The sequence below is a fragment of the Vidua chalybeata genome, chromosome 2, assembly GCF_026979565.1.
Source record: "Vidua chalybeata isolate OUT-0048 chromosome 2, bVidCha1 merged haplotype, whole genome shotgun sequence".
Taxonomy (NCBI): Eukaryota; Metazoa; Chordata; class Aves; order Passeriformes; family Viduidae; genus Vidua; species Vidua chalybeata.
In genome coordinates, this window is record NC_071531.1 from 6,759,449 (window position 1) to 6,787,024 (window position 27,576).

Here is a 27,576-nt window from a genome sequence, read left to right on the forward strand (position 1 = left end):
ATGAACAAAAGGATCTTTGAACCAGACTTATTGCAGGAGAGAGGAGGGAGAAAACACCAACCTGGCTTTGGGAGAGCTTTGGCCTGCTCTAGACAGTGCTGGATTTATTCACTAGCAGGATTATATAATGTGTCCATGAACCTACAGAAACAGACTTAAAGACACAGATGTTTGCTCTGTTGTGTCTTTGTGCCCTCCAACACTCCCATGGACCTTCATAGGACGTGCACCACATACCCTTAAATGCAAGCAACACAGCCTTCTGTTTCAAACACACCTATTGAAAAAGAAATAAAAAAGATATTGATTCTTAGAGCAATAGGAAGAGAAAAATAGGAACTGGAAGAATCCCAGGAATAAGTGTTATATATTGGGAACATTAGGAGGTTGTGGCACCCGGCATTAAATACGTAAATATAACCATAGCTACCCTCGACAAGAGTCCATAAAATTTCCCACTTCTGCTTTTGGAATAGCCTTCCCCAATTTTCAGTGTTTCATATGGGATTTGAAATGTCTCTGCAACCATCATTTCTGATAATTTGATAATTGTGCCTCTCTCAGAGGTCTTGGAGATTGATTTAATCAGACAGATTCTTTTAATCGGAGTAAGAATATGCATTTTTGTTTTTATTCTATTTCCTGTTCCTTTAATTTTCTTCCCTCCCATTTTGCCAAAAAATTCAGGACTGTACCCATTGTACTCAATATTTGTACTTCCATCACAGATGCTCCTGTCTCTGAAACCCAAAACCTCTCACTAGAGGCATTATGGAAGAGGGACAGGGAGCCCTCTCCAGACTCTCATGGCCTGCTTTTTGCAATGTACAGCTCCATTCTCAATGGAGAATGACAGAAACTGAGCAAGTGTCTTTGGCTCAGAGGATGTCCTGGAGCTGGGAACCCTCTGCTTTGAGCCTGCCGGGTGTGGGAGGTCAGGTATGACTGACACGACTGCTGGATGGGATCCCTACAGATACACCAGACCAAACATATTTCCATGCTTTGACCATCCCCAAAGCCACTTCTCCCGGTGCCACCCTCACAGTAAAATAGAAACCTGAGCAGTGGAAAGCCCTGCTGGGTGCGTAGGGGACCAGCCTAAAGCATCCCGGCGGATTTGATGATACTGTCGCTTCTCGACGAGCCAGTCTCTGCCCTGTGGGGATGTGAGCCTCTTGGGGGTCACACTCAGCTCTGTGTTCGGAGGTCGGTCTGCAGGAGCACTGACACATGTCAGAGTCCCTGCCTCGGCAGCCACAGGTCCCCTCTGGCAGCCCCAGGGCGGCTGCCGAAGTGGATTCCAACAGAACCAAGCAGAGCGCCCGGACCGCTGCGCCTTGGGAGCCGCGCTGCTCCACCACGGCCGGATTCCCTCCGCAACGCGTGCGGGAGGCAGCAGAGCCCCCCCAGCCCGGCTGTCCCCGGCTGCGGGTCAGTGCCCGGCGGCAGCAGCAGCCGCGCTCCGCCCGCGCCCGGCCGGGTCCCGCAGCGGGGGCGGCGCCAGCGCGGGGCGGGACCGGCACAGCCCGGCCGGAGCCGCCGCGGGAGCAGCAGCGCCCGCAGCGCCATGGCCGAGAGATGCGACGTGGTCGTGGTCGGGGGCGGCATCTCAGGTGGGTGCGGGGGCGGCGGGGCGGGGACGGGGCAGCGCGGCGGGGGATGCGCGACCCCCGGCCGGCCCGAGCGCATCCCCAGCGGCTCGGTAAAGCCGGCTGAGCGCAGCCCCACCGGTCGGGCGGAGTGCCGAATGGTGCAGGCAGTATTTTATTATTATAAACTATTAATCATGTCAATGGTAGTGTTATTTTTATCTTATTTTTATTTTATAATTTACTTTGTCTTTAGTTTTGTTATTATTTTTTATTAATATTTTTATTATTATTAATTATTATTATTATTAATTTTATTATTATTTCTTTCCATCATTATTGATTTCCATTATTATTTATTTCTATTGTATTTTTTATAATAATTTATTTTTATTATTGTTTATATCCATTACCGTTCATTTTTACTACTATTGTTCATTTTATTTAATTATTTTTTTTTTATTCAATTTTATTTTATGGATTTACGTTTTATTTTTCTGGTTCTTCCACCGTCCAGTCCTGGCATCCTCTGATCATGTGCAATTCTTCCAGTACCCCTGGATCTTTTGGACAAGCGAGGCTAGAAGCACTCAGCATCCTCTGCACCCAGTCCAGGGGTGTTAGGTAGAGGCCCTCGGTCACATGTGATTAATTTGAATCCTTGGCTGCCTTTTGTTCAGCGCAGGTAGAGGCATAAAAGGAAAATGCCTGAAATCAGCTGGGTGGATAGGAAGTTTCTAGGTCCCCTTTCAGCACAGGTATGGGTTTGAGAGCACGAGCAGCCTGGCAGAATGGACAGACAGCACTGGGGCCCCGGAGCCTTCTTGTACTTGAGTGACAATCAGTTGGTTTTAACCCAGTCTGGGCTAGAAAACCTCTGTGCCTGCCCACAGTGAATCTCTCCCCTGTGCATTTTGTTCCGAGATACACGTACCAAATAAATTGTGCATGGGCAGTAGATTTTTTTCCCTGTGCCTTTGGCATATCAATAGTTGCTTTTTGGCCCCTTAGCATAAGGAAGTATGGAGTGATAGCTCCTGTCCCATTGGTGATCTCCTCAGAGCATGAGGAGTGTGCACACATCCACAGATCCAGCAGTATCTCCTGCCAAACCACAAACAATTACTTGAGATCTGTTACAAAATGTGATTTTGTCCATCCATTTTTCACATGCCTTTTAATTTCCACTGTTTACTTATATATAATTCTAGATGTCTGTTTAACCATCCTGTTAAGGTGTGTAGCATGCAATTTGAATGATATACAAAATCCAGAGACAAAATCATAGGCATTATTTCCTAAGGATGATTTTCTGATAGCAAACTGCTGAATAATGTTTGAATGTTTCAAGTATGTTTATACAAACAGCAAAAATTGACCATTGCTTTTCTATAAAGCACAGTGGATTCTGAACACAGTGCTATGGCTAATTTTTAACTTATACTGTATGTCACAGTGAAACTCAATTAAAGTAATTAGCCCGTGGTAAATATCTGTTCATGCCTTGTAAACAAAAACATTTCCAGTGGCGTGGTTTTCTACAGCAGTAGTGCTACATTTCCTCTGTTGAATGAGTTGGAGCGAAAGAGTCAGCGTAACAGCTTTTAAACTACCCTTGTTTTCCATGGTTGCCATGGGAATATTTTTGTGGCCGGCCTGCACAGTCCACTTAGGTTTTTCTGGAAGAGCATCAGAGCAGAGGAGCAGTGCTAAGCTCTGGTCAATCGTGTGCTTTGTTCTTTGCCACCTGTAGACAGCAGCAAGTGGCAGGGGGAACCAGTTTTCTATTTACTTCTCTTTACACCAATTATCCACCAAAATGCTCCTGTTGCTGTAGCAACTTTTCTACTGTCTTCTCACGAAGGCTGGAAAAATACACAGGCACAAAAATTGCTATTGACTAAGTACCCCTCTTCAGTCCTTTTTCTGTAGCTGTTGTGTACAGCTCCTGCTCACCTCTGATCCACACTTGTCTGTAAATCATTGAACTTGCAGCCAGGTGATGGAACTGTGGTTTTAGATCTCCTTACACTGATCTAAAACCCCTGCTAACATGCACAGCTGCTGCAGAGAGCTCTTCTTCTGTCCACCAGAGAGTGAAGTGTATGATTTTTAGAATGAGGCACCCCTTGGAGACCGGGGTTGTTGCTGCTCCACATTCATGTGTGTTCCTTCAGAAAGTCTCTGGATTTGTGCTGCCTGAGGCTCTTCTGACTGAGGCTCTGTGGCTGCTGCCTGTGAAAACAGCAGAAGGTTTTTGTCACGTTGAGGTGGCTCAAGCCACCTGCTCCAGCCCCCAGCAAAGCAGGGAATTGCAGAGCAAACAAAGACTTGCTGTGCCAGCAGGAGGATGCACACAAACAAGTGTCACGGAGCTGCCACTTGGCCATCTCCTTTCTCTTTGCTTCTGCAGGTAAAACAAGCTGTGCATTTGCAGGCTCAGACCCTCTTTGGCAGCAGCTCTGCCTGTCTTTTTATCCAGATGTCATTAGTAGGGTTTAAAATGTAAAGACTGAAAACCTGATCATGAAATAACAGTGCAGGGGCCTTCACAACCCTGGCAGTCTTTGTTCTTTTATTTGAAGATACCACTTCCTTTGCTGAATCATTTTTAATGTCCTTTAGTGCAGGTTTGGTAAAAGGGAAGAATAAAACTAAGGAACTGGCCAATTTAAATTTTATGTAATGAAAATCTACTCAAAATTAGTCTTCATTTCTTACAAGTCAAAGTAATGGTCTGTGGCTTTTCTGAAGATGTCAGGTGATCTCAATATTGATGATAATGAAGACCTTTGAGGAACAGGAGGATTTACTAAGGGTAGATTCTCTTTTATGGGTAAAACTTCAGCAAAAGTTTTTGAATTTTTTTGCAAATGGTGCAGATTAAAAAGAAATATTTTAAAAGAAAATTTCCCAGAGTCAAAAAGCATATATGAAAATGCTTAGCCACACATTGCATGCAGTATGCCTGGTACTAAAGAATATTTAGATCAGAAGCATAACAGACCCTCTTAGAGCTGGAATATGCATTGTGACAAATTCTTCTCTTTGCTTGGAGTCCTGTCTTTTACTTTGAAGGGCTTCTCTAGCATGAGGGTCAAAACAACTATGAGAAAACTATAAGGTTGCATCATCAAACTTGTTTATCTTAATTGAGACACCAATGACTTCAAATAAAATCTTGAAATCTGTTCAGAGATTTTGGTTACAGACTTTCTCCTTTTGTTTTCAAAAGTGTCTTCTTGTCCCTGCTTTTGCCTTGGGAACTGCTTTCCTTGTTTGGTTTTCAAGTAAATTATCAGATGTAATCCTAATCTTATGCCAGTCCTACTTAAGAAAATGCTTCTCTTAAATCCCGGTGCACAGATTTTACAATCAAAGTGAGGTTAATTGAATTTTTTTCTTTCCTTAAAGGTGAAGTCTTTTCTTAATTATGGTGTTATTTGAAGTATGCTTGGTGTTTTGCTGTTCACAAGCAACCTGCCATGTTCCTGTAAGCTTAAAACCAAAACATACTGTAAGATAAAGTAACTCTATTGTTATGTTGGATTTTAAAAATATTTCCATACCTATTCTTGCATTATATTGATGCCACTGTGCTCTCTACTCTTCTTAAGCCTCACTTTTAATTTGTGTGACAATTTAATGTGCTGTGTAATTACAGTAGCTCTCACTGCATCTGTGAACCACTGTCAAGTTACTTCAAAAATAAAAACTAAACCAAAGCATCCCAAAGCAGACCAGGTGTTTTGAGGGCTATTATCTGATGGTATTCTATCTGTTTAAAAATAGACTGATGCAGAGGGCAAAATTATTTTTTAAAACAAACCTGGGACACATCGTAGGGAAACTATAGATGAAATACATGATTTTCAGTAGATACTTGTTTCTTTTTGCCCTCTGGTAGTAAATTACAATGTCTCAATACTCCTCCTCTGAAAAGATGGTTTACCAAACAAGATAATGTTTTTGGAGAACATTACTAGTCTGGGAGTCCTATGCTAGATGTCCATTTGGAAAAGAAAAAAACCCCACAAAACCAAAACGGGGGCATGGATGAAGCAGCTGTTCACCATGAACCAGATTGGATCGGTCAGTGGGAGGACTCTGACCCTCTGCAGGGAATGTCACCCTCTCTGGGATGCACTCTGGCAAAGGGAATCCAGGACATTTTTCTGTCAGTTGGCATGATGAAGCTCTTGGTTCACATTTTCAGTCACCTGTCTCTGTATCTGACAGCAGGAATTTATTCCTTTTGTACTCAACCACTCTCATGGCTAAAGCAGTATGAGCCAGTTAGATTGAATCTGCATTTGACTTCTAGACATTTCACATAAAAACCTTGGCAATGCACAGTAAACAGAACAGAAAGCAGCTGCATAATGTTGTGAAATGGTTTGGTAGCCTAGGCAGCAGGGGCAGCTCTTGTAATTCACTGTCTGAGACCTCCTAATTGGTCTGAGGGTTGATTTGATAAGAAGCTTTCCAGCCTACCTGCAGGAGCCATCTCACCTCACAAGGCTCAGGGTGATGCATCATTAAGGAAAGGTTTTTCATTAGCTTATTTAACCATTATGAAAGGGAAAGTTCATTCAGTCTGTTCAGCAAAATGTGAAAACTACTGTGGAAGGGGAAAAAAGGTAAGTTAGGATGGCGAAACTTTGGGAAAGGAATTGCTGTTGTATCTATTATGGAAAATATGTTAAGCTATTAAGGGAAATAACTGGTAGGGAACCAAAGTTTTTGTGCAGCAGTGGGTTTTAAAGCTACAAGCTGGAGAGTCCACAGGTTTTTCTTATCTGTGCTGCTGAACAGCTGTTTTTTTTGTTTGTTTGTTTGTTTGTTTGTTTTTTGTTTTGTTTTGTTTGTTGTTTTTTTTTTTGACAAAAAAGATTTTCAGGAGAGACTGAAAGCTCTTTGTAAGCAAGTTCTGTGCATTGTTTGCTTGGACAACCACCTGGAGGGGTGCTTTTAGTTGGTGAGATTTGTCAGAGCTTGGTCTAGTGTTTGACTAGAACCTAATCACACTGGAGGTGGTGATTGGTGTTTGTCTGCACTAGGGAGTTGGTTCAGATCAAGTGTTTGATGTTCTGCACTATTTTTTCACATGGTCATTTCCAGCTGGTTGTCTTGGGAAACTTAGTTTCCCTGATCAAAGATAGTGACATGGAAAGAGTAGGTATTTCAATTTTGTGCTCTTCTTCCTTCCATGAAGACATAGTTAAAATTTCTTTACTTGGTCATCTTGACCAGAGATGTGCACCTGCATCCTCTATGTCCATCCTCTCTGTTTTCTCCTTACCTACTTCTCTTTCTTTCATTTTCTTGCAGCATCAAGAGGTTGCCAAAAGATCACATTCTGCGTACTTTGCTAATTTTACTCCCTGACACCATCAAGTTCAGGAGTTATTTTAGAGAAATGCAATTCATTGTGCTTCCCCTGCTGTAAGGAGTGTACAGTGTCAGTCTCCAGCAAGCAAAACCATGTCAGACACCACAGTGACACAGGTCTGGGTCAAACACTGGTGCCTGTGGTCCCAGTGGCTGTGATGAGCACCCCTCTGCTCTGGCTCCATCCTGGGGTGTTCAGGCTGTCTAAGATGATCTCAGGAGTGTGTTGACAAGAATGCTGTTGACTACTGGAGGTACTGTTACTGGTGTGTGTTTGTAGTCTTATCCAAAGCTGGAGAGATGTGCCAAAAAGCTGTGTATTCATGTTTGCAGCCTGAGCAGTGTGGGTTTACACAGCTCTGATAGTCCCAGAGGTAAACTTCCAATGCTGCTTGTGTAATTATAAACCAGCAGAGAGTTTGCTCTATATTTACATATCTTACACAGCAGCTAATGACAAAGAATTGGGCCTTACACTTAATTTAATCAATTCAGAAGGCTTTTCTTCTTCAGAAGTTATTATTCTGTATGTAATCTGGGGGATTTTGGCACATTTCCAACTGCCACAGTTTCCTTCTCCATAGCTCAACTGACAACTGCAATGAACTAGTTATGTTATTTCATGATAAAAAGCCATGTTGTCTCTCTGCCCTTTCCCAAAAGAGGAGTTGTTTGCCTTTGTGTTCTGTCTCTGTTCTGTAGCAGTTATTTCACAGAGTGCACTGATACAACAGTGAAGTTTATCATGCTTATAAGAGTTTACTGAGCAGGGTCCTAGATTATTGAAGACCTTCCTTTGCTGACAATGTGTCTTGATGTACTTACAAACCACTCAGGGATGATTCTAAAATCAGTCATCATTCCTGAGGAACTGTAGTCATAGGACAGTTTGGGCTGGAAGGGACCTCTAAAGGTCATCTATTCCAAATGCCCTGCAATGAGCAGGGACATCTTCAGCTAGATCAGGTTGCTCAGAGCCCTGCCCAACCTGGCCTTGAATGTTTCCACCACCTCTCCTGTCCAACCTGTTCCAGCTCTTCACCATCCTCATTGTAAGAAATTGCTTTCTTTACATCTAATCTGAATCTACCCTCTTTTAGTCTAAAAATCATTAACCTTTGACTTATTGTGACAGGCCCTACTAAGAATTCCATCCTCATCTTTCTGATAAACCTCTTTAGGCACTGGGAGCTGTTATATGGTCTGCCCTGAGCCCTCTCTTCTCCAGGCTGAACAGCCCAAGTTATCTCAGCCTTTCCTCATAGGAAAAAGTGTTCCATCCCTTGGATCATCTTTGTGGGCCTCCTCTGGACTTCCTGCTCCTTGTCTTTTTTGTGGTGAGGACTCCAGAGCTTCCACCAGGCTTCAGTTCCTGGAGGAAATTCCATTCATCTCATTAAAGTTTCAATAATTTAATTTTTATATAACCACATTTGAACTTGATGTGATTTTCCTTCTGGGCAGATAACCTGTTTCATCTTTGTAAACTTATGTCAGATATTATTATTATCTGCCTTGAAGGATGGTTAAAATGTGATCATTCATCTAATCCACTAGTTTTTTTTTTCCCCTTGTAGACTGATTAATGTCTAAGGTTTATAATTTTGTAATGCTGCATTATTCTTGCTTAACATTTTTTTGCTGTTTTTAGTGATCAGTGAGGCTGCACTACAAGCCATTGGTATTTAAAACATGAGTGACAAGCATTCTTCTAAATAACCCACCCATACTCTTGTATTTTGCACAACTTTCTCTGTCTTGTCAGCTTTCTGTTCGAACAGCTTGCTTAAAAGGAAAATCAGCATAAAGTCACTTGGAAAACTGTATTTTCTCCACACACCATTATTTGGTTTGGGGCTGGAAGAGAAGAGAAAGAAGAATGGTCATCAGGGTCTCATTTGGGGAGACCCTGGGTTCTGGATGAGTTAGTAATAAAAGAGATGCTGAAAAGTGCCAGAGAGGAATTGCATTGATCTAGTCAAGAAACAGTGATAATATTATTTATGGGAAGAGCAGGCTTCTGTCCCTGTGCCACCCACACCCCCACAGGACTCAACTATGTGAGTTTTGTGGGCTCTTAACAGCATCGGGAGCAGCAGCAGCAGTGGATGGAGGGCAAGGAGCTGCCCAAGGAAATGATGAGCATCAGGATTTTGTAGGGGGTCCGTGTGTGATTGTGTAGGGGAAAGGAGAGCAAGGGAAAGGATGGGGGAAAGCAAAGTGAAAACCATCCCTGGAAGAATAGGTGGTCTAGTCTAGAAAGCCTGAGACCTTGTGGATCACTTCTAGTAGCTGGCACATCTGGCAAAATAAATCACAGATGCATTAATTTTTACCACTGAAGAGTCTGGCTGTGGCTCATTAGAGGCTTGGGCATCTTGCAGAGATTAAGTTATGGTGTTGTCCTGGCTTCTGTTGGCATTTCACTTTTCAGGTGTTTACAAAGTTCCCTGAAGTTTTGATTCATTTTAAAGCTGCTCATCTTACAGATATTACTTTGTACTATTCAACTTCATGCTTTTCAGTTTCACCCAGCTGGAAGCGAGGAGGGTGGGAGGAAAGATGCCCCTGTAGCTTCCTGCCTCCCAGGCAGCTGCTCTTTATCTTGATGGTATAATTCTTATATAAAACGTTGAATTGAGTCTGTTCAGTTGACTGCACACAGCAACAGCTGATCAAACAGCAGGTTCACGCTGTGTACCATGATCACCTGGATTACTAGGATAGCTTGATATAAACTGGGCTCATTTTTGCTTGAGTAATAAACCTGTGTTTGAAGGTATTAAGTATTGGAACAAGACACCTTTTTTGTTCCAATATGAATTAATTTTTTATGAGGTAGCTTGGCCAGAGGCTGAATCACTGAGTTATGATAAATAAGGAGCACAAATGAGGAAAGGGTGTAAATGCTTTTTTCCCCCACTTTAGATATTTCTCTTTTCTTCTATGCTTCCTTCACCATTTTTGTCCCTACACATTCTATCAGAATGGTACAATTCTAGTGGTAGCATGTTTTCTTTCATAGCAGTGATGTTTTTATGAACTGTTTGGCTCAAACTTTCTCCTGCCTGCACTTAGAGATGGATGAATGGAAGTCACAAGTCATCTTATTTAGTGGCTCTCTTTTGGGCTTCTCTAGATGACATGTGCATTCTCAGCCTTTGGTATCTCAGCTGGGGAACGGTTTGGGCTTTCAGCAGGGTTCATCTTAATTTTTTGGTTGTTCAAATAAATAAAATGTTCACAAATCCTTGTAGGCTTTTCAATTTAGCCTCTCTGTGTGTGTGCACACCTACATGTATTTGTGGGCTGTGATGATGATAGAAGTTTCCAAAGAGTCTCTGGGGGGTGGCTGTTTGGAAGTGACATTGAGAGGTGCTCAGTATAAATCTGTAATTATTATGTGCTATTTGTGTGAAAATCATTAGCTGAAGATCAATTAAAATGTGAAACAAAACGGGTAGCCATGGAATGAGGACATGATGAGTCTGCTGAGCTTTGCTGTTGTCTAGCCTGACCTAGGTGAACACCTGTGAGTCATTAGATACTGAGAAATCTGGGAAATTACATGTTAATCTTTAATGTCAAGATATGAGATTTATACTCGGCTTATTTTTTAAGTTCACTTCTTACAGTTGATTGTTTTTTGAGCATTTACTTTTCTCAGAGGACTAAAAAAAAAGAATTTGGTTTTTGAGAACAAGCAAGACTTGGCAAAACAGATGAGCATTTCTGTTCTGAGGCAACTGTTGCATAATTTTGCAAAGTTTTCCAGATGCAGCATAGCCTTTTTTCCCCCACATTGCTTGTAGATCTCTTCATAATAGTAATGCCTAAAAGGATGCCTTTAGGAAACTGCCTGTATAGACCCTCAGCCAGTTCACTGTGTTCAGCTTTATTTGATCCAGTGCTATGATCTGTTTGCTGTAGCATTTTCAGTTCTCTCTGTCCTTTTTTTCCCCCTCTATTATGTCTGTTGTGTTTTGAGGCAGCCCAGATTGTAAACTAGCAGAAAAGGATGACCTAAGCTGAAGGAGGCCCTGGGACTGAGGGTGTGTGATAATATCAGAGTATACATGATAATTATATTATTAATATTATTATTAATATTAACTTTTTCAGTATATCCTGGAGCCATAGCAAAAGATGTGCAGAATGTGTTTGGGTTTGCTTTTTTTTACCTCACTGAAGCCTAGAAGAAGACTTCTGACATGCTTTTAAAGTGTGAGGTGGCCATGGCTGCTCATGACAAGTCCATAAAATGAAGAGAACACAATAAACGATTGATACCAGGAATACTCAACCTTTGAAAATCTGGAGTGCCCAGTTTTGTCAGTATGAAGTTTCAAGGGGAACTTCAGATGTAAAAGTGAAGTGGAAATGAGGGAAGCCTTGGGCAGAAGAACTGTGCCTTCAGTGCTTAAGCCTGAGTACCACTGTACCAAAGGTGTTGAGTTTCCACCCAAATGCCACAAATTGTCTTCATCCCATGCTTGGCAGGGCTTGAGCTTTACACCCCACAACTTTGGTCATCTCACTGATATCTGCTCAGGCTCTGTATCACCTAACCAGCTGCAATGCTTGGGACAAGCGTAGGCTGAATGTTTGTAATTCTGGTTTCAAGAACTTAATAAATGCTTAATAAAAGCTGCTCCCTGCACCATGGATGGATCATCCAGGAGCTCTTGCAGGGAGATCATAGAAAGCTAGGACTAGAGTTTATTCTCCCATGAAGTCCCATTAACTCATGAGAATGCTCATACTGACCTCGGTGACAAAATTACAGAATTAGAGCTCAGACAGAAAATCTCATTGCCTTGGCTAGACAATGAAATGCCAACAGAAATAAATTATATTTGCTCATAGAGTGCTGTATCTTAGGTAGAAATGTTAGGTCCTTTGTACAAATATTTTAAGTAAATGTACATTTTAAGCAGATAGGTTGATAATGTCTCTTTTCGCTCCTTGGGGTTTCTGAAACTGTAATTTTGTTGTTTTCCTAAGCTCTGTAATGTTCTAGGTGACTGATATTCATTTTAATGGCATTAATTGCAGCATGGTGATACAATTTAGGAAAACAGAGTATCTCCCCCCATGGCCAAAATACTTGGGTCAAAAAAGAGTTGCTTTGCTAGTTTTCACTGTAGTGTTTAGACATGAAGGTAAGGCATGACTGAGAGTAACAACTTACATTGGCCCAGCTCTGCCATGGTTTTAGGTTCTGAACTATACTTTTTGAATTTTCTTTGGGAAGATTGAGTCAGATATTTAAATTACTATTGTTAAGACGACCCAAATTAGAGAAGTTAAAAAGTTACCTTCACACTGAAGGCACAGTATTCTTCACACAAGCTCAACCTTCCTCAACCTTTCCATAATGTGAGGAACCTTACAAAACAATCCTGTACCACCTTAACTCACCCAGACCCTGGGTTTTGCTTTTTTGTTGCTGTTGTTGTCTTGGTTTTTGTTTTATTTACAATCCATATCTATAATGCCTTGCAGGCATTATTGTCTCAAGCCATTATTTCAATTAAAACATTTTAGCTGGCTGATGCTGAGTGACAGAGCTAAAGGTGACCAGCGCCAGGTTCAATCTCTCAGTGCTGGAGCAGTAATCGGATTGTGTTCATTAGAGCACAGACAAGACCAAGGCTATTAAATTGCAGTTTCTAGCACAGCAATGTAATAAAGAAGCTGTGGAGCACGAAGGAAAAATCCCATTGGTGCAAAATGGCTGCTTGGCTGTGGATGAGGTCTTTTCCCTGCTCCTGCCCTCCATCCCTCCAGAGTCACAGTGACATGGAAACTGTAACTCATGCTGGTGGCACTACAGGATGTTGTGGGGACATTTCTTAGAAGGAGGTCAGAGAGCCCTGAGTATAAACAAGGAGGGGTTTTGTTTGAATATTTGAGTAATTAGATCTAAACAACAGCAAACTGGATTCTTCCACTAACTGATCTAATTTTTTCATGCTAGAAAGTTAATTCCTGATCAAGGGAGTGCTTTTTTTTTTTCTTTCTCCCACAATTTACCTCATCTGTCTGGGGTATGTTCCTCTCAGTTTCTTGTTATTGACCTCATTAACTACAACTGTGTTGACCACGAATGGTGCTGTCCTTCCTAAATGTCCACCTGCAGCATTAACAGATGGATTTTGTTTCTTTGGGTACAGTGCAGCAGTTTTGGCCACATTCTTTTATTTGCTGTATGGATTTTGCAAGTATTCCTGAGCATCAAAGGTGATAGATCAGGGATACTGTACAAAGACACCTAATAGCAAGGAAAGTTGTATTTTCCATGTGATCCTACAGCAATAGCAGCTTCTATAACTTTTTATAGGTTTTGACAGATTTCCTGTTTTTTTCTTAACATTTTAGATACTTCAGGTGGGGATTATTAAATTTATTTATTTGGGTTTGGGTTTATTTTTAGTGGGTTTGTTTGGGTGGGTTTTTTTGAGACTCGTCACTTAAATTAAGAAAAGAAGTTAAATTCATGACATCTCTGGTCAAAATGAGACATATTCAAGATAAAGAAGAAGAATACAAAGATTACTAAAATAACAGCTTCAATGTGTTAAATATCCATGAACATCCATCTGTTGAATAATTTAATAATTTTGTTAAAAATACTTGAATTCATCTACCTTAGACCCTGAACTGAAGTCTTACATGTCTCTATATAATCAATTGCAATATGTTTCCTTTTTTTACTGTCAATCTTGTGAAACATTTCTGCATCCCACAGTTTCTCCATTAACCCCAGGGCAGAGGACTGTGCTTATTCTGCAGGCTGTTATCCCATTTCCAAGGTGCATTTTTGGGCACATCCTGGTGCTGATCCTGGTGCAGTGATTGTCCACTGCTCTGCCCACTGGCTCTGTGCAAAGCAGCATCTGCTACCTGACTTCTCTGCAGACTCACTCATTTAGATGTGGCTGAACAGGTTGACAGCCAGGAAAAAAAACATCCTTTGCAAACATATCTTTTGTGTCAAAATAAATACAGGGAGGAAGATGTTGGCAAATTCCATGAGTTGGAGGAAGTTCTGCATTAAGACCTGCAAGTTAATACAGCACAAGTACAATGGCAGCATTTCTTCCTGCTCAGTGTACAATTTTAGTTAAAGGGAGGAATTTTTATGGTTATAAAGCGAACAATTTTTTTTTGTGCCGGCCATTTTAGAAGCTATTAATTGAATGCCTGTGGATCAGAACTTTCTCTGCTCCCTCCATGAATTAAAATTTAGAATTTGTAGATGATTTTTATAATTATATGAGAGAAGCAATTTTTTTTCCTAGAAAGGAGATAATAATTATGGAGGAACTCACTACATGATAAAGTAGTGAGTAATACAGAGAAAGTAAAACAAGAATGCCTTCAGAAATTTACAGCTTTTCAGAGATGCAATTTCCAGTCATGTCCTTTCTAGTGTTTTTTTTTTTTTCTGAAATACTAAGATTAAAGGGTGTTTCAGTAAAACTGATGATTCCAGGCAGAACAAAATGGTGTTATTAAATTTCAGGTTTTTTTAGAAAATATACTTTAAACTACTCTTTAGATTGTCAGATACATTTGATCATAGGGCTACATTGTAGGGCACTTGGGGGTCAGATGAAAAATGAGATTCTTCTCACATTTATCAATTCAAATATAAATATAATAAAGATAATGTTTATATTATATATAATGCATGTATATGGAATCCAAATATACACACATAAATATATAAGCAAACATTTATAATAAAGCTTGGACTCTGTGATCTTGGAAATATTTCTAAGCTTAATGATTCTATGAAATAGCAGTTTGGATTTTGCCGTAGCAAAAATATTTACAATTTTTCTGTTTTAAAAAAGAATTAAAAATCTGAATTAGTCATTCTCTCAGGATAAGAAAACTGTTGATGTTAGGAAGTGAGGTTGTAATGAGGCTGTTTAGTGAAATGGTGCAATTTAAGGTGTTTGGTAGGTACAGAGACATCAAACAAGAAAGAAAGAAGTTGGAACTGAAGACGAAATAATTACTGTGATGATTACATTTGAGTCCAATCTGTGTGAATGCACAGTGCTGCATGATGGGGAAAGAAATGATTTTCGTGACTTGAACTTGTGTTATAAGATTCTGGGGGAAGCAATCTCCCACCAGCCTCTCTGGGTGGCTGCTTTGGGTACCGGGTTGCCGTGGTAACAGATGGAGGCTTGCCCAGTTGAGCATCCTCTAAACACGGTGGTATTTTCAGTCTAGGCCTTCAAATAATCATTTTTGCTTCTTTGCTGTTTGCATTAATTATCTGCCCATTGGTTCTTTGAGCAGACCTGCAGGTGAGGCTGCTTAACTGTTTGATTTCTGCTGTATCTCTCTCTATATATTTGTATATGGCTCTCTGTGGCTCCTTGGAAAAAGCTGACCTGCGCTGGAAACTGCACCCAATTTCTGTCTTCTGTGAAGTGGTGGCAAAAGTGGCTGAGCCCTTATATTGCAATTCAGATCTGATTCTACTGAAATGCTCCTGGGGAGGAGAGAAAGCTGCCTCTGGGTGACAAAACACTGTACATAGGATCAATAATAACATCAGTCACAGTTTTGGATGGTTTTTGCATTTGAATGCAACTCTCTGCCTTGCTTGTGAGGAATGGGGACAATGTCAAAGATCTGCCTTTTGTTAGTGATGTGTTAAAGTGGCAGGTAAGCCAGAGGCAGTGCTGGAATGTGCAACGTGAAGGGTTAAATGTAAAGGTCTCAAGAGGAGACCCTGTATCATGTGTGAGTGATTTTTCCAGGCTTTGCTTCACAGGTATTGTGGTGCTCTGTTTGCAGCAATCGAGGCACAGAGAGGCCACTCTGACTCTTACCCAGAAAAGAGGTTGTGGTTTGTGAGGTTTTCTGCAGCAGTTGTTAGTTTGTGAAATGCAAACCTGAACCTCATGCGCCAGTATTCACAGTCTAGTGTTCATTTCCATTTTAATATGCTTTTGTTGCTGTTCCTGGTGCCTTCCCTGCCCTTGTACCACTTTGGCTCAGAGCTCTCCCTCCACAACATTCAGTCCCCTCACTGTTATTATAGTGGCAGTCCATGACTCCATTTGGGGCCTTGGGTCCAGCTCCAGGAACAGGTATGGAGTGATGTGGCATTACTGTGATTCCCAATGTGCGAGGTACCAAAACCAGCAACATTCCCACCCACTTGCACTGTAATGTGGTATCTGTCACCAGCAGCCTTGAGTTTTCCTGTTCTGTGTGTGCTAAGAGACCTGCTGTGGTCCTTTGCTGTGCCCTCTGACCCTCCTGAGTCTCTGCCTTTGCTTCTTCCATCTTTTTCCTGTTATGTGTTTGTGACGATTTCTGCAGCAAACCTGGGACCAGAACAGAGCTGTGATGTGGCTAAGAGGAAAGGGGGGGGCCACCAGCCCTTGAACTGATCAGGTGATGCTCAGTTTGGGGACCCTGAAGACTGCATCTTCCAAGCCCCAGGGACACATCCCTCCCCCTGCAGAGATCAGATCTGCTGGAGGATGGGCATGGATGGGGCAGTGAGATATAATGAGCCTGATCCTTCCCTCAACACTGATCTGGTTTTTGTTTTTGCTTCAGGAAAGAGGAAACTCTTGTCCATCTTTAACAGGTCCATGTGTGAATGTGGCAGGGGGGGAAATAAACACTGGAGAATAACTAGTAGGTGGGTGCAATGAGGTGGAGGAAAGTTGCAGGAGGAAACGAGGAGGTGGTACCTGGGCTGCCAGTCAGCTGCAGTTCAGTGGAATATAGAGTTATCCTTTCACAAACTTCTCTGTTGGTTCAGCTCCTGGGAATAAACTGCTTTTGTTCCCAGCTGCACTGAAATGTTTATTCATTAGATTTTAATAAAGAAAGTCAAATCTCATATCCCTTAATCAGTGTTGGTAACTGAATGCTATTAATTGATTACTCAATACCTGTTAGCATGAAAAGCCAGCAGAGACCTTCAGTGACAACAGCCTTCAGTTAATGCATTCATTCTGTAAATTATTAATAACTACTATTGATCTTCTCCCAACTGATGAAATATTTGTCTTTTTTGAGAAATAGCTCCTTTTTCCTTTAACAGATAAGGCAGATTTATTTAGGAGTTTTGTTGCTTATTTTTTCTCCAGGAGCCAATCTCTCCTTGCAAGTTGTTCGAAGGGGTTGTCCATGTTTACATACCATGGCTGTTTCTGTATTATGTTCTTCCTTGGTATCTTCAAATATTTTTGAGTGTAGTCAAGGCCATGAATCCAGCCAGATGTTTTTGCAATATAATTTCCTCAGTAGGAAGTACAGAAAGACCTTTATCAGTTTCATTACTGATTTTCTCACCAATACTTCCATGAAAACCCAAGATGAATAAGCCCATGAAACTAGGAAAAAAAAAAAAAAGGTGCCAGGAGGATATGATGTTTTAATGGAAACATCTGCAGCTGTTCTTCAGAAAATGTCAAATTCTTCAGATAGATAATTCTACACTATTGTAACTTTTTTTTCCTTTTTTTTTTTTTTTTAATTCTTTTTTTCAGATGGGGAAAGAAAGAGCTTAACTGCAGCACACTGCAGCAGTTTCACTACAGGGCTAGGAACAGGACTGGGTTCTCCTGCTCCCAGTCCACGAGTTGGTGACCAGAATGTTCTGTAGCCTCTCCCCAGGACTGCTATATTTTCTTCATTTTCATTTCATTCAGTCCTGCCATGTTAGCTTGGGCCATCTGTTTTTGCTGTCAGTTCTTTTTTGCCATTTCTTCCACGGCTGCTTTCTGCTTGGAACAATCTGTTTGGATGACAACTCAAAAACTGCATGTACTAGGACACACAGAGGGAGCTGATTGCATTCTCATGGTAACAAGGCAGGGAGCCAGAAAGAGTAGATAAATTGTGATGTAGGAGTGTGGCTTCCAGCCTGGCCTCTTGCTGAACTTTATTCAACACATCCTGTTGGTTCAAAAAGATGATACAACCTGCTAGGATATAACTCTTGTCCTACTAGAAATTCACGTGGCCAAAGTAAGCACCTCGGTTTATTTAAATCTCAGTTTGTGTGCTGAAGTAAAAGGCAGAGATGATCTCAGGAAGTTGAGAGGTTGTGGGCTGGATTCCTTCCATGTGCACCCTTTCTAGTTCTCTTCTTTCCCACAGCAGCTTGACACACTTGCTGCAGGGCTTGACTCTGATATTTTCCACTGCGATTGTGAGGATTTATGACATCACAACTAAAAAGAGATATTGCTTCCTCTGTTTTTAATGTTCCTCCACTTGGGTGTCTCAGCTTCAAGAGCCGCAAGATGGAAATAAAATGTATTAGAAAATGGATGAGAAAAAAGCAAATTTTGGGGGTTTTCTTACCCATACTTTTAATTCTTGTTGCCACACACAGCTGCACATTCTATCTCTAAGCCAGATCATGTGTTCTTCTGGAGATGAAACCTCTGACCTGACTGTGTGGGAACTTTGCTACTGTACTTCAAAATATTCAGAACTGGAAAGCAGAGACACAGAACAAGTGTCAGGAAAACCTCACAAATTTAGGACAATCCTAATAATGCTTCTTCCTTTTTTGTTGTTTTGGGGGTTATAAAAAATGGAATGTTGGGGAGGTCAGCTTTCTGTTTACAAACAGTAAAGTCTGTAAGTTCTCTGCCTGGCTGGGTGACCATCATACCAAGTGCTGGCTGATGTATCAGAATTCCTGAGCACGTGGTGCAAAACTTGCTCAGCATATGAAAAATTGGACAACAAACTGTTTAATTAGGTGGCTTCAGTTCCTTTTAATGATTGTTGGGTTTTGAGGGTTTTAATTCCACCATTTCACCACTCTGGCATAGTGTTTGAATGAAAAATTCAGGATTTGGATGGACAGCTATGAGAGTATTTGCATATCAAGACACAAGAGCTGTGCAGTGCATATGCAGAAGTATTCTTTAATTGCTTTTCTTTTTCTCTTTTAGGTCTCTCAGCAGCCAAGCTACTGACTGAGTCAGGCTTGAATGTGGTGTTGCTGGAAGCCAATGACAGAGTTGGTGGAAGAACTTTCACCGTAAGGGTAATTATCCCCAGATCCATTTAAATACTACATATTCATGCTTACAATATGTGCCATGTGAGGGAAAAATTCTAGGGTACCAACAGGTAGAAAATTCCTGATATTGTACCAATAAGAGAAGGGAAAGACTGGGATGATGGTGGGGGCAGAATATTTCTGTGATCTTCAGGCTCTGGAGTCATCCATCTGGGAAGCAGAACACAATGAGCTAAGTTTCAAATTCATTTCCTGGGGAAAGACACTGCAGAAATCTCTACGCAAGAAACCATGCTGTGAAGAGTCTTGAGCTGAACTGGGGCATGGCCCATACAGAGTGGTGTAGGGCAGGGCTGGTTGGGAACTAGAACAACTCCCTTCTCTCCTTTCTTCTGCTCTGTCTTGATGTGGGACACCCCTCCTCTCACTCTCTGCCCATTATAAAATATTGCTTGTGCTGCTTCCTAGGATAGTGTGTTTTAAACTGGTCACTGGTGAAATGCCTGACTGAGCAAGAGCTGCACAGATGTCTCTGACTCTCTCCTCTCTCTGCCTGCCAGGCTCTTTTCTCTTTTTTAAGGCTGTAATGTAACAATGGGTCACCTATTCTGGTTATGAACTCCAAATTATAATCAACACACTGGTTTTGAGCTCAGTAATCATCACACTGGAGCTCTACCAAAGAATTCCTTTTCCATGGGGAGAATGTTGGCCAAAATGCTCTGGGAGTATTTAATTTCATTTCATTCCTCTGGATTGCTCTTTTAAATTGTGTGCTATTTACAAAGGGCTTATCTCTTTTGGTTTTGGTTTTTTTCCTTCCCTTTTTTGTGTGTTGTGTGTGATAAACCAGAATAAGCAAGTTAAATACGTGGACCTTGGAGGGGCTTACGTGGGGCCAACCCAGAATCGTCTCCTGCGGCTCTCTAAAGAGTTGGGAATAGAGACATACAAAGTGAATGAAGTTGAGCACCTGATTCACCATGTCAAGGTAAGAGATGCTCCTAAGCTACTGCTGTAAACATGAATGTTGTAGTGCTGTCCTTTCTCCTTGTTTTCCACTCTTGCTGCAATGGAGAACACCTGTTTGAGTATGCAGCATCTGAGTTTGTTGGTCAAAAAAACGTGTTGATAATGAAATCACCAACAAATTGCTATACCAGTACAAATTATGACACACACACATATTTATGTGTGTACCCTGTGGGTGCATCCTGTTAGCTCGTGCTGTGGTTCAGGTTAGATGAAAGCTCTCAAAAAACTTCCTTGTTTTTTGAGAGTCACAGCAACTCTGACTCTTCTGTGCAGGTCAGCTCTGATATGCATTGCCCAAGGTATTTGAAAATCCCTTTCAGAAGTCCTGGATGTATCTCCAGGGGGGGCTGAAAGTCTCTCAGGATGGGCTTCCTAAACCAGTGACAGTAATTATGCCGATGAAAGAAACATGAAAGGCTGTGTCTGTTTGTGCTGGTGGGGAGACTTAACATGCAGAGTAACAAAACAGTAACTGCAAAAGGCTCTGGGAATCAGACAGTCTTGTGGAGGCAGATCTGAGCCTCCACATGGTCTGAAATAGAACAGCTATGGCAAAGCTGTTAAAAAGCCCACGTATTCTCAGTAGTCATTCTCCAAAAGAGCATTCTTTCTCCTTTCCTGATATAGACTAATGCTGCACTTGCACAGAAAGGAAACTTTCCTTGTCAGACCCAAGGAAGTTAACTCTGGGTTTCATTATATGCTTAGGAAAAGCCATTGTGCAATGACTGGCAAAATATTTGTAGTCGATGTTTGATCAAAGGTTAAAGACATTGACAGTTTTTAAAACAGCAATAGAGAAAAGATGTCCTCTCATGTTTTCCATTATTTTTTTCCACTCAACTGTTATAAAAAAGAAGAGTGTTCTCAAAGTGCTGTGGTTGAGTGCTTTCAATGGTCTGTAGTTACCATTTCTGCGGTAGAACTAATGATACTTCTGCACTGCTCTGATTTGCGTGCCTCTGGCATTGTCTTCAAAGCCAAATTTTCTGTTTGTTCACAGTATTTAGCCTTCAAATCCCCCCAACAATGACAGGAGGTCATGCCACGAGGGGAAACACTTGACATGGCCAGTCAGGATGCCCAGCTTTTCAGGGCCACCTGCTGTCCTCGCATGGTGGCATTCCAAAATACTGGCAGAAATCACTGTGTCTTGAGGTTGTTCCCAGTCCAGTGTTCAAAGTCTCCAAGGGGAGAGATCCCAGCTGCTGGCTGAGTACTCCCAAGCCATGCTAAGAGCCTAAAGGTTGTATGGAAACATTTTGTAGGCTCAATTGCCTGTAGGAACTCCTGAAGAGAGGAGGGAGAGAACTGTGTGCCAGAACTCCTTGGTAGCCAGGCAAGAGGTAAAGAGAAGAGATAATTCCACAGTCAACAGCACATCCTTTGCATTTCATGATTTCATTCATTTTAGATCCTTTATTTCCATTTTTCTCCTGTGTTTATACAGTTGTGGGGAATCATTAACATGGTTGAAGTATTACTCACAGTTAAATAATTGGCATGTGAGCACTATATAATAAACAGATGCACTGGCTAAATCTTTAGCATTCGTGTATCTTCAACAAACCTTGCAGGTTTTTGAGCCATGTGACTTGTCCATGATTTCCCTGAAAATGAACAGTGCTCGTGTGCTCCGTGACATCTAGGCAGTGCTCCCAACTCGTAGATTCAAAGCACACAAAGGGCTGTGTCCCCTGTGTGAATTTGAATTCACATGCTGACCCAAGCTTTGTGACTGTGGTCAAATGTAATTAAATTCTGGACCACAAAATTATCCGAGCCCAGAGAAGCAATGAAACCTAAAGGTTTTCATTCTTCTTTTGCTGCACAAAAATCAGGCATCACAGTGCATCTTGTAAAATCAGTCACTGTTTTTACTTATACCTAAAGGCAAAATAAAGCCTTTCATAGTTAATTAAATTCATTTTAGAAGCTTTTTAATACAAGTAATATATGCAGCTTCTTTGTACTACAAAATTAAAAGAATTCATTTTGTTGATCTCTGGGTGGGTCTCTGCTAATTAGGCTTTACCAACTTGATTGGGTTGCATGGTTCTTTTCTCTTTTAATCTTTTTTAATGCCAGGTTCTATTGTGAGATTATTTTTGGTCTTGCTTATATTACGTGTGATATCTTCACAGAAACTCAAAATTATGTTTCTTGCCCTACATTTTTTTATTTTCCCTCCACTTAAGCAGCCTTTTTCATGGTCTTTGAAAAGAGATTAGTATGTTCTTTTCATTTTTGTAAATACTGGTTCATCAGCCTTAGTGAGAAAATTAGTATAGCTCTGTAAGTAATATTTGGTAGGCAAATTGCTGCCTGAACACCATTGATTTTTCAATAGCCTAACTGAAATTAGGTTCATAAATCCAGATTTAAGAAGCAAAAGCATAACTGCCTGAGAAGTCTTCATCTCCTAACAGTTCTCCCAGTGGACAGGTAAGCAGATGTAAAATCTGTAAAAATGCTTCTTAAAATGAGATAACATCTTAGCTGCCCAGGAGAGGATTCAGGGTCCTACCTTAGATATGCAAATTTGCAACTTTTGACTAGTGGTGTTTATTTTCCTCACCAAAATGACAGCTTTTGTCTTTTAAAAAAGCAAAGCTAAGAGCATATAGTCATGGTAATTTTTACCATGTAACAGTCTCTGGAAAGACCGAACTATGAAAACGTGCCAATTATTGTGGGGGTTTAATTAACAAATTTTCCTTGTTAATTCAAGCTGTACTTCACTCCCGTGGAGTCTCATTAGCTGTGCCAACTTTGTGCATTTTAAAACATGAATTTACCATATTTTCAGTTGTAATGCAGGTTCATTCTCCAAGATAACTGTGGAACTGGTTTACTCTGCTATCCTAAGTCTCTGTGAGGAAACATTTCTTTATATGAATGGCTTGCCCAGTGAATGTTTTTACATGATTCCTTCATGTGCTGTGAGGATGATCCACTCTTTTTCCAGCTGTGGTGCCAACTGAACATCCTCTGATCCTATTTTCTGTTTTTATGGGATAATGTCATTGATGCTTCCTGCAAATTCCATATTATAAAAATTGGTAGAAACACTTGTTCCTTCTAATCTCTGTGTTGTCTCAGGGCATGCTGTGGATAGTGCCATCAGCTGGCTGAAGTAGCTGGGTATTTTCACAGCCTATTGCACCTGAAATATTCCTCATGTGGTTATAACTGAGTTGTTTTAGCACCAAAAAAGCCCCATTGCCATGACCCCAGTCCTGGGAGGTCTTTCAGGTTAAGATGCTGGAGGAAACATGAAACATCCCCTCCCCAGTCACTGGAAAAGTTCTTGACAGCGACTTGCAACCATATCATGACCTCAGTTAAGTTCCCTGTCAGAGGATGGAGTTTCCTCATGCTCATCCCTCTGCCAGCAGCACTGGCTGGAGGTGTCTGAATGCATGACATTCCCACTTGAAGTTTGGCACCACTTTCATACAAAGATAAATAATTGACAGCTCTGGAGAGAGTGATAATGTGAACCCTGCCTGCAGTACCTCATGCAGGTGAATATTTAATCCTATGCACAAAATACTTTTAACCAGGATCCCAAATTTGCACTGATTTTGCCAGGTTACCAACTGATCTACGGTAGACTTGCAGAACAAAATTTTACAGCCCTCTTGGGTGTCATTCATTTTCATCAGTATTGTGCTTATTAAAATGCACTTTGCAGTGGTCTTGTTCATGAATTAGAAATATGATGGTCACGTTGTATTGGGATTTAATTAGCAGCTGGATAAGTGACTGCTGTGTCTAAAGCTACTGAATTTAGTGGTGTTTCTTCTGTGATATCTGTGATATATGCACTGAAGCTAAGCAATATGATTTATTTAAGCTGCTCACCTGCCTTGTCTGTAAGTCTAAGGACAGTATCTTCTGGCATAGTCTGTAGTATAGAACAAAACTGCTTAAATGCATTTTTGAATGACTAGATAAAAGTGCTTTCATTGCTCTTTGTATATCTCAATTAGAGTGCAGTGAGAGAATGGAAAGACTGTGAGACTCAGTAGCTATCAGTTTAAATGAGGTGAAATAGCCTTGTGTCTTTTGTTTGCTCTCCTTTTTGGTGACAATTTGTGAACAAGAATCTGGGGAACTGGGAAGACATCTGAATGTTGAAGAAGCTGGGCATCTGGTGTCTTGAAAGGGAAGCCAAGTAAATTCAAAGACACTTAAATTGCTGCAGGGCCTTGATAGTGTCGCGTGTCATTACTGGAACACTGATCTATGTTCTTTTGAGGATGCAGACAATCCTGCCACAAGATGCTGTGTCATTATCACACTCACCTGTAGCTTCAAAAGTGAGTCTGAGGTTGACCAGGCTCAAGTTGGTGAAAGCATCTCCCAGACCCCCAGAAGGGATGTCCTCCAGTTGGAGAATGAAGAGCAGCTTTTGGCAGGAGTATAGGAAAAGCTGGACTTGTTTGGTCTCACTGGACCTGCCCTGTAAATAGAGGGGCATCTTTTCCCTTTTCTCCATGCCAGCCAGCTAGCAGTATTTGCAAAAAGAAATCTCCTAATTAGGACTTTTTAAATTAAAATATAGATATTTGTGTTAAAGCAGCTTAAAAGAAGCAATTATGGACAGCAAATCTGCAAAGTGATCTCTGTCAAGGGGGGCTGTAAAGCAAGGTTTTGCAAAGGGTGTTTATTGATCAAGAAGATTGAATGGAAGGCTGGAAGCTGTGACCTAATGGTAGCATGAGGATGAAAGCAGTAAGAAGAAAAATTAACTGTGAATAAAGTATGCATTTCTTAATTAAATTTGAGGGGAAAAAATCTTCCTGAGTCTTAGCTTTCCCAGGCTCCATGGGAAGTCTGTTCATGAGGAGACAAGGAAAAGGACTCGTTCTCCCAGCTAGATTATTTAATTGAAGCTGCTGGGAGAAAAGCTTCAATTGCATCTGATTGTAGAACTGATTTTTGTTTCCCTTGAGAAGCTGATCAATGTCTACGGGAAAACAGAATAAGGGAAATGTATACTTAATACTAGAACAACTGGCTGAGCATACTGGGTTTCACATGGCTGTAAAATTTTATGTAAGCTTTCATATTTTTAGTGACCCCAAAGTCATGTTCTACGTAAACCCAGGGCTCTTGTTTTGGGACAGTGTGTCTACTCTGTTATACTGTGGGCAAATGCTCTTTTAAAGGTTTTCTTTCAAGTGAATCCCCACTTTTCTCTTGTTTTCATTTTCATGCCCTATTTATCTGGTTTTTAGAAGGGAAGGAAAATTTTTCTTAAGAATAATTCTAGAAATACTGAATAATTTTCAACTGATTTTATCCATTTTGTTGACTGGTTTAATTCAGGTGTTGAAAGCTCACATAAAAGCTCAGTATCAAAGAGTATTTAGAAATTAAGTCCTTATAAATCTGTGCTTCATAAGATACCTTAATTTTTTTTTTAAAGGTGTTTTTCAGTGTCTGAAAACAAAAAAAAAATCTCATTCTAGTAGGAAGGACAGTTGGTTAATTATTTTCAGAGCTGATTGGAACAAATAATTATGTATATATGTAGTTATATGTAGACTTTAAATTCAGAGCAGATCCTCAAGATCTTCAGTTTCACTTTCCATATCACTTTGGTGGTGTTTCTCTAATTCTGCTTTTTTTCAAGTATGACAAGTATTTAACAGATTGCATGACCAGTGCAGCAGAGTGAAGATGGACTTCATTTCCATAATACAACAAAAACAAGTTGGTTCCAGTTAGCTCCTTTTCAGAATGCATATTTCAAGCCTCTGTGTCTGGCTCTGCAGCACTTAACATGGAATTAGTTTTCTTAATGAAATTCCCAAGATGTGTTGGCATCCACAGCTGATGAACTCAAATTAAATATTGAAAGATATTTGGAGGACATTTTGGCATATCTTAATGTTCTAGCTTTGCGCCATCAGTTGTAAAATTTCTTTCTGCTGCAATTATATTTTCTAACCTATAGATCTTACTTGTCAGTATAGTAACCAGCCAAGCATTTGAGATCCTGAACAGTTTTGCAATGAAGGGAGCTTTATGGTAGCTCAGCTCTGTTACAATTTCTAAGTAGGTTGTAAAATCCCTCTAATTTTGGTCCAGCTACTTGCCATTTTTTAATTGAGAATTATACAAGGGGCTTAGTTTCAAAAATGTCTTGTTAGATGTTATGAATTAAAAACAAACAAAAAAAAACCCAAAAAAAAAAAAAAAAAACAACAAACAAACACACGCATCCCCCCCAAAAAACCCCAAAAAGCACCCCCCAAAAAACCAAACCAAAATTATACTTTTCCATAAGGCAGCAGATGAGAAACAGCATCTGAGACAGGTACAGAGTTACAGCCAGAAGTGATGCTTTTCTGTTTCTGATTTTCCTTGTCACAGCTTGGGGTCTTACGGTTCCTGAGCTTTGTATGAATGACATTACTGGGATTTTAAACTGAGAAAACAGTGTGTGCGTGCTGTACCAGTGCTGTGAATCAGCAGAGGGCACTACGTGCTAATAAACCTGTGTGGCTGTGAATTAACATGCAGAGTGACAGTCTTTGTGAAGTGAGCATCGGTTAGTCCAAGGTTTAGATGGTTTAGGTGAGGGAATATCTGTGCTCAGCGAGAGCTGACTTTATTTATAAGATGTTTATACTGTGCTATGAAAAATGCATGGATCATTGTCACCAGGGGCTTCAGTTCACAGTGCTGCATCTCACTCTGGCACTACCTGGGTACATAATGTTTAGGGGAGCCTGAAGTTGTCCTGGGCCTGCAAAGGCAAGTTTTCTCCTGAGACTCCCACTCTGCATTGAGAAACTGATATTTCCTGGCAGTCCTTTCTCAGCCAAGCATTTTCTCACTGTCACCTTCACAGGAGAAGGCATGTGAGATCTGGTCCCTGTGACCCCCTGAGTGCTGGGGCTGATATTCAAGGGGCCACTGATATTCAGTTGTCATGTTATGGGATTTTTCCCCCTGTAATAACCCATTTCTTATGTCAGCTATTTGAACTGAAACAGACCTGATGTATAAAGAAATCTTATTTCTGCATGACTTACACGGGTCCATTGTAAATCAGGCAAATGTTGGTTGACATGAAGCAGATGGCTGAGGAAAATCTACTGGGAATTGTAAAGTTTGTGACAAACATTGGGTTTCTCATTTCCCTACTGGTTTATTCCTGGGACAGCTGGGTTGCATGAGTTTCCTCCCTTTAGTTTCATCTTCTTCAGAGAGCTTTAGCCCCCACTGCACTACCAGCCTTTGTGAGCAGCAAGTGATCCCTGCAATGGCTGGTAGATCTGCAAGTGCTGATGCTGCTGTTGTGGCTTTTTTTGAAGCATTACAAGTGGCATCATGAAGCCATTTCTAAAATTTTACATGCAGATAAAAAAGGGTGAGAAATACTTCTGAGCATCATAGAACTGGTGTTGAAATACCGTGTCAAATGATTGGAAGGGACGGTTATTGTTGGCAGTTTCATACAGCTTTGATTTAGGTATAAAAATCTTTGAAAAGGAAACGTTTTGTGCA

The 27,576-nt window shown here is 40.9% G+C and overlaps 1 protein-coding gene across 2 annotated transcripts in view; it reads left to right on the plus strand.

Annotated features, from left to right (window-relative positions):
- The first annotated feature begins 1,538 nt into the window (after positions 1-1,538).
- Positions 1,539-27,576, plus strand: part of MAOB (monoamine oxidase B) — a 50,200-nt gene continuing 24,162 nt past the window's right edge. Inside the window, exons 1-3 of one of the 2 annotated variants that reach the window (XM_053935746.1) lie at positions 1,539-1,616; positions 18,944-19,038; positions 19,868-20,005. In XM_053935746.1, the coding sequence (XP_053791721.1) occupies positions 1,571-1,616; positions 18,944-19,038; positions 19,868-20,005 (279 nt within the window). In that variant the 5' untranslated portion in view covers positions 1,539-1,570. Of the gene's footprint in view, positions 1,617-18,267; positions 18,294-18,943; positions 19,039-19,867; positions 20,006-27,576 lie in introns of those variants that run through there. The other variant, XM_053935747.1, reaches the window with a different exon arrangement.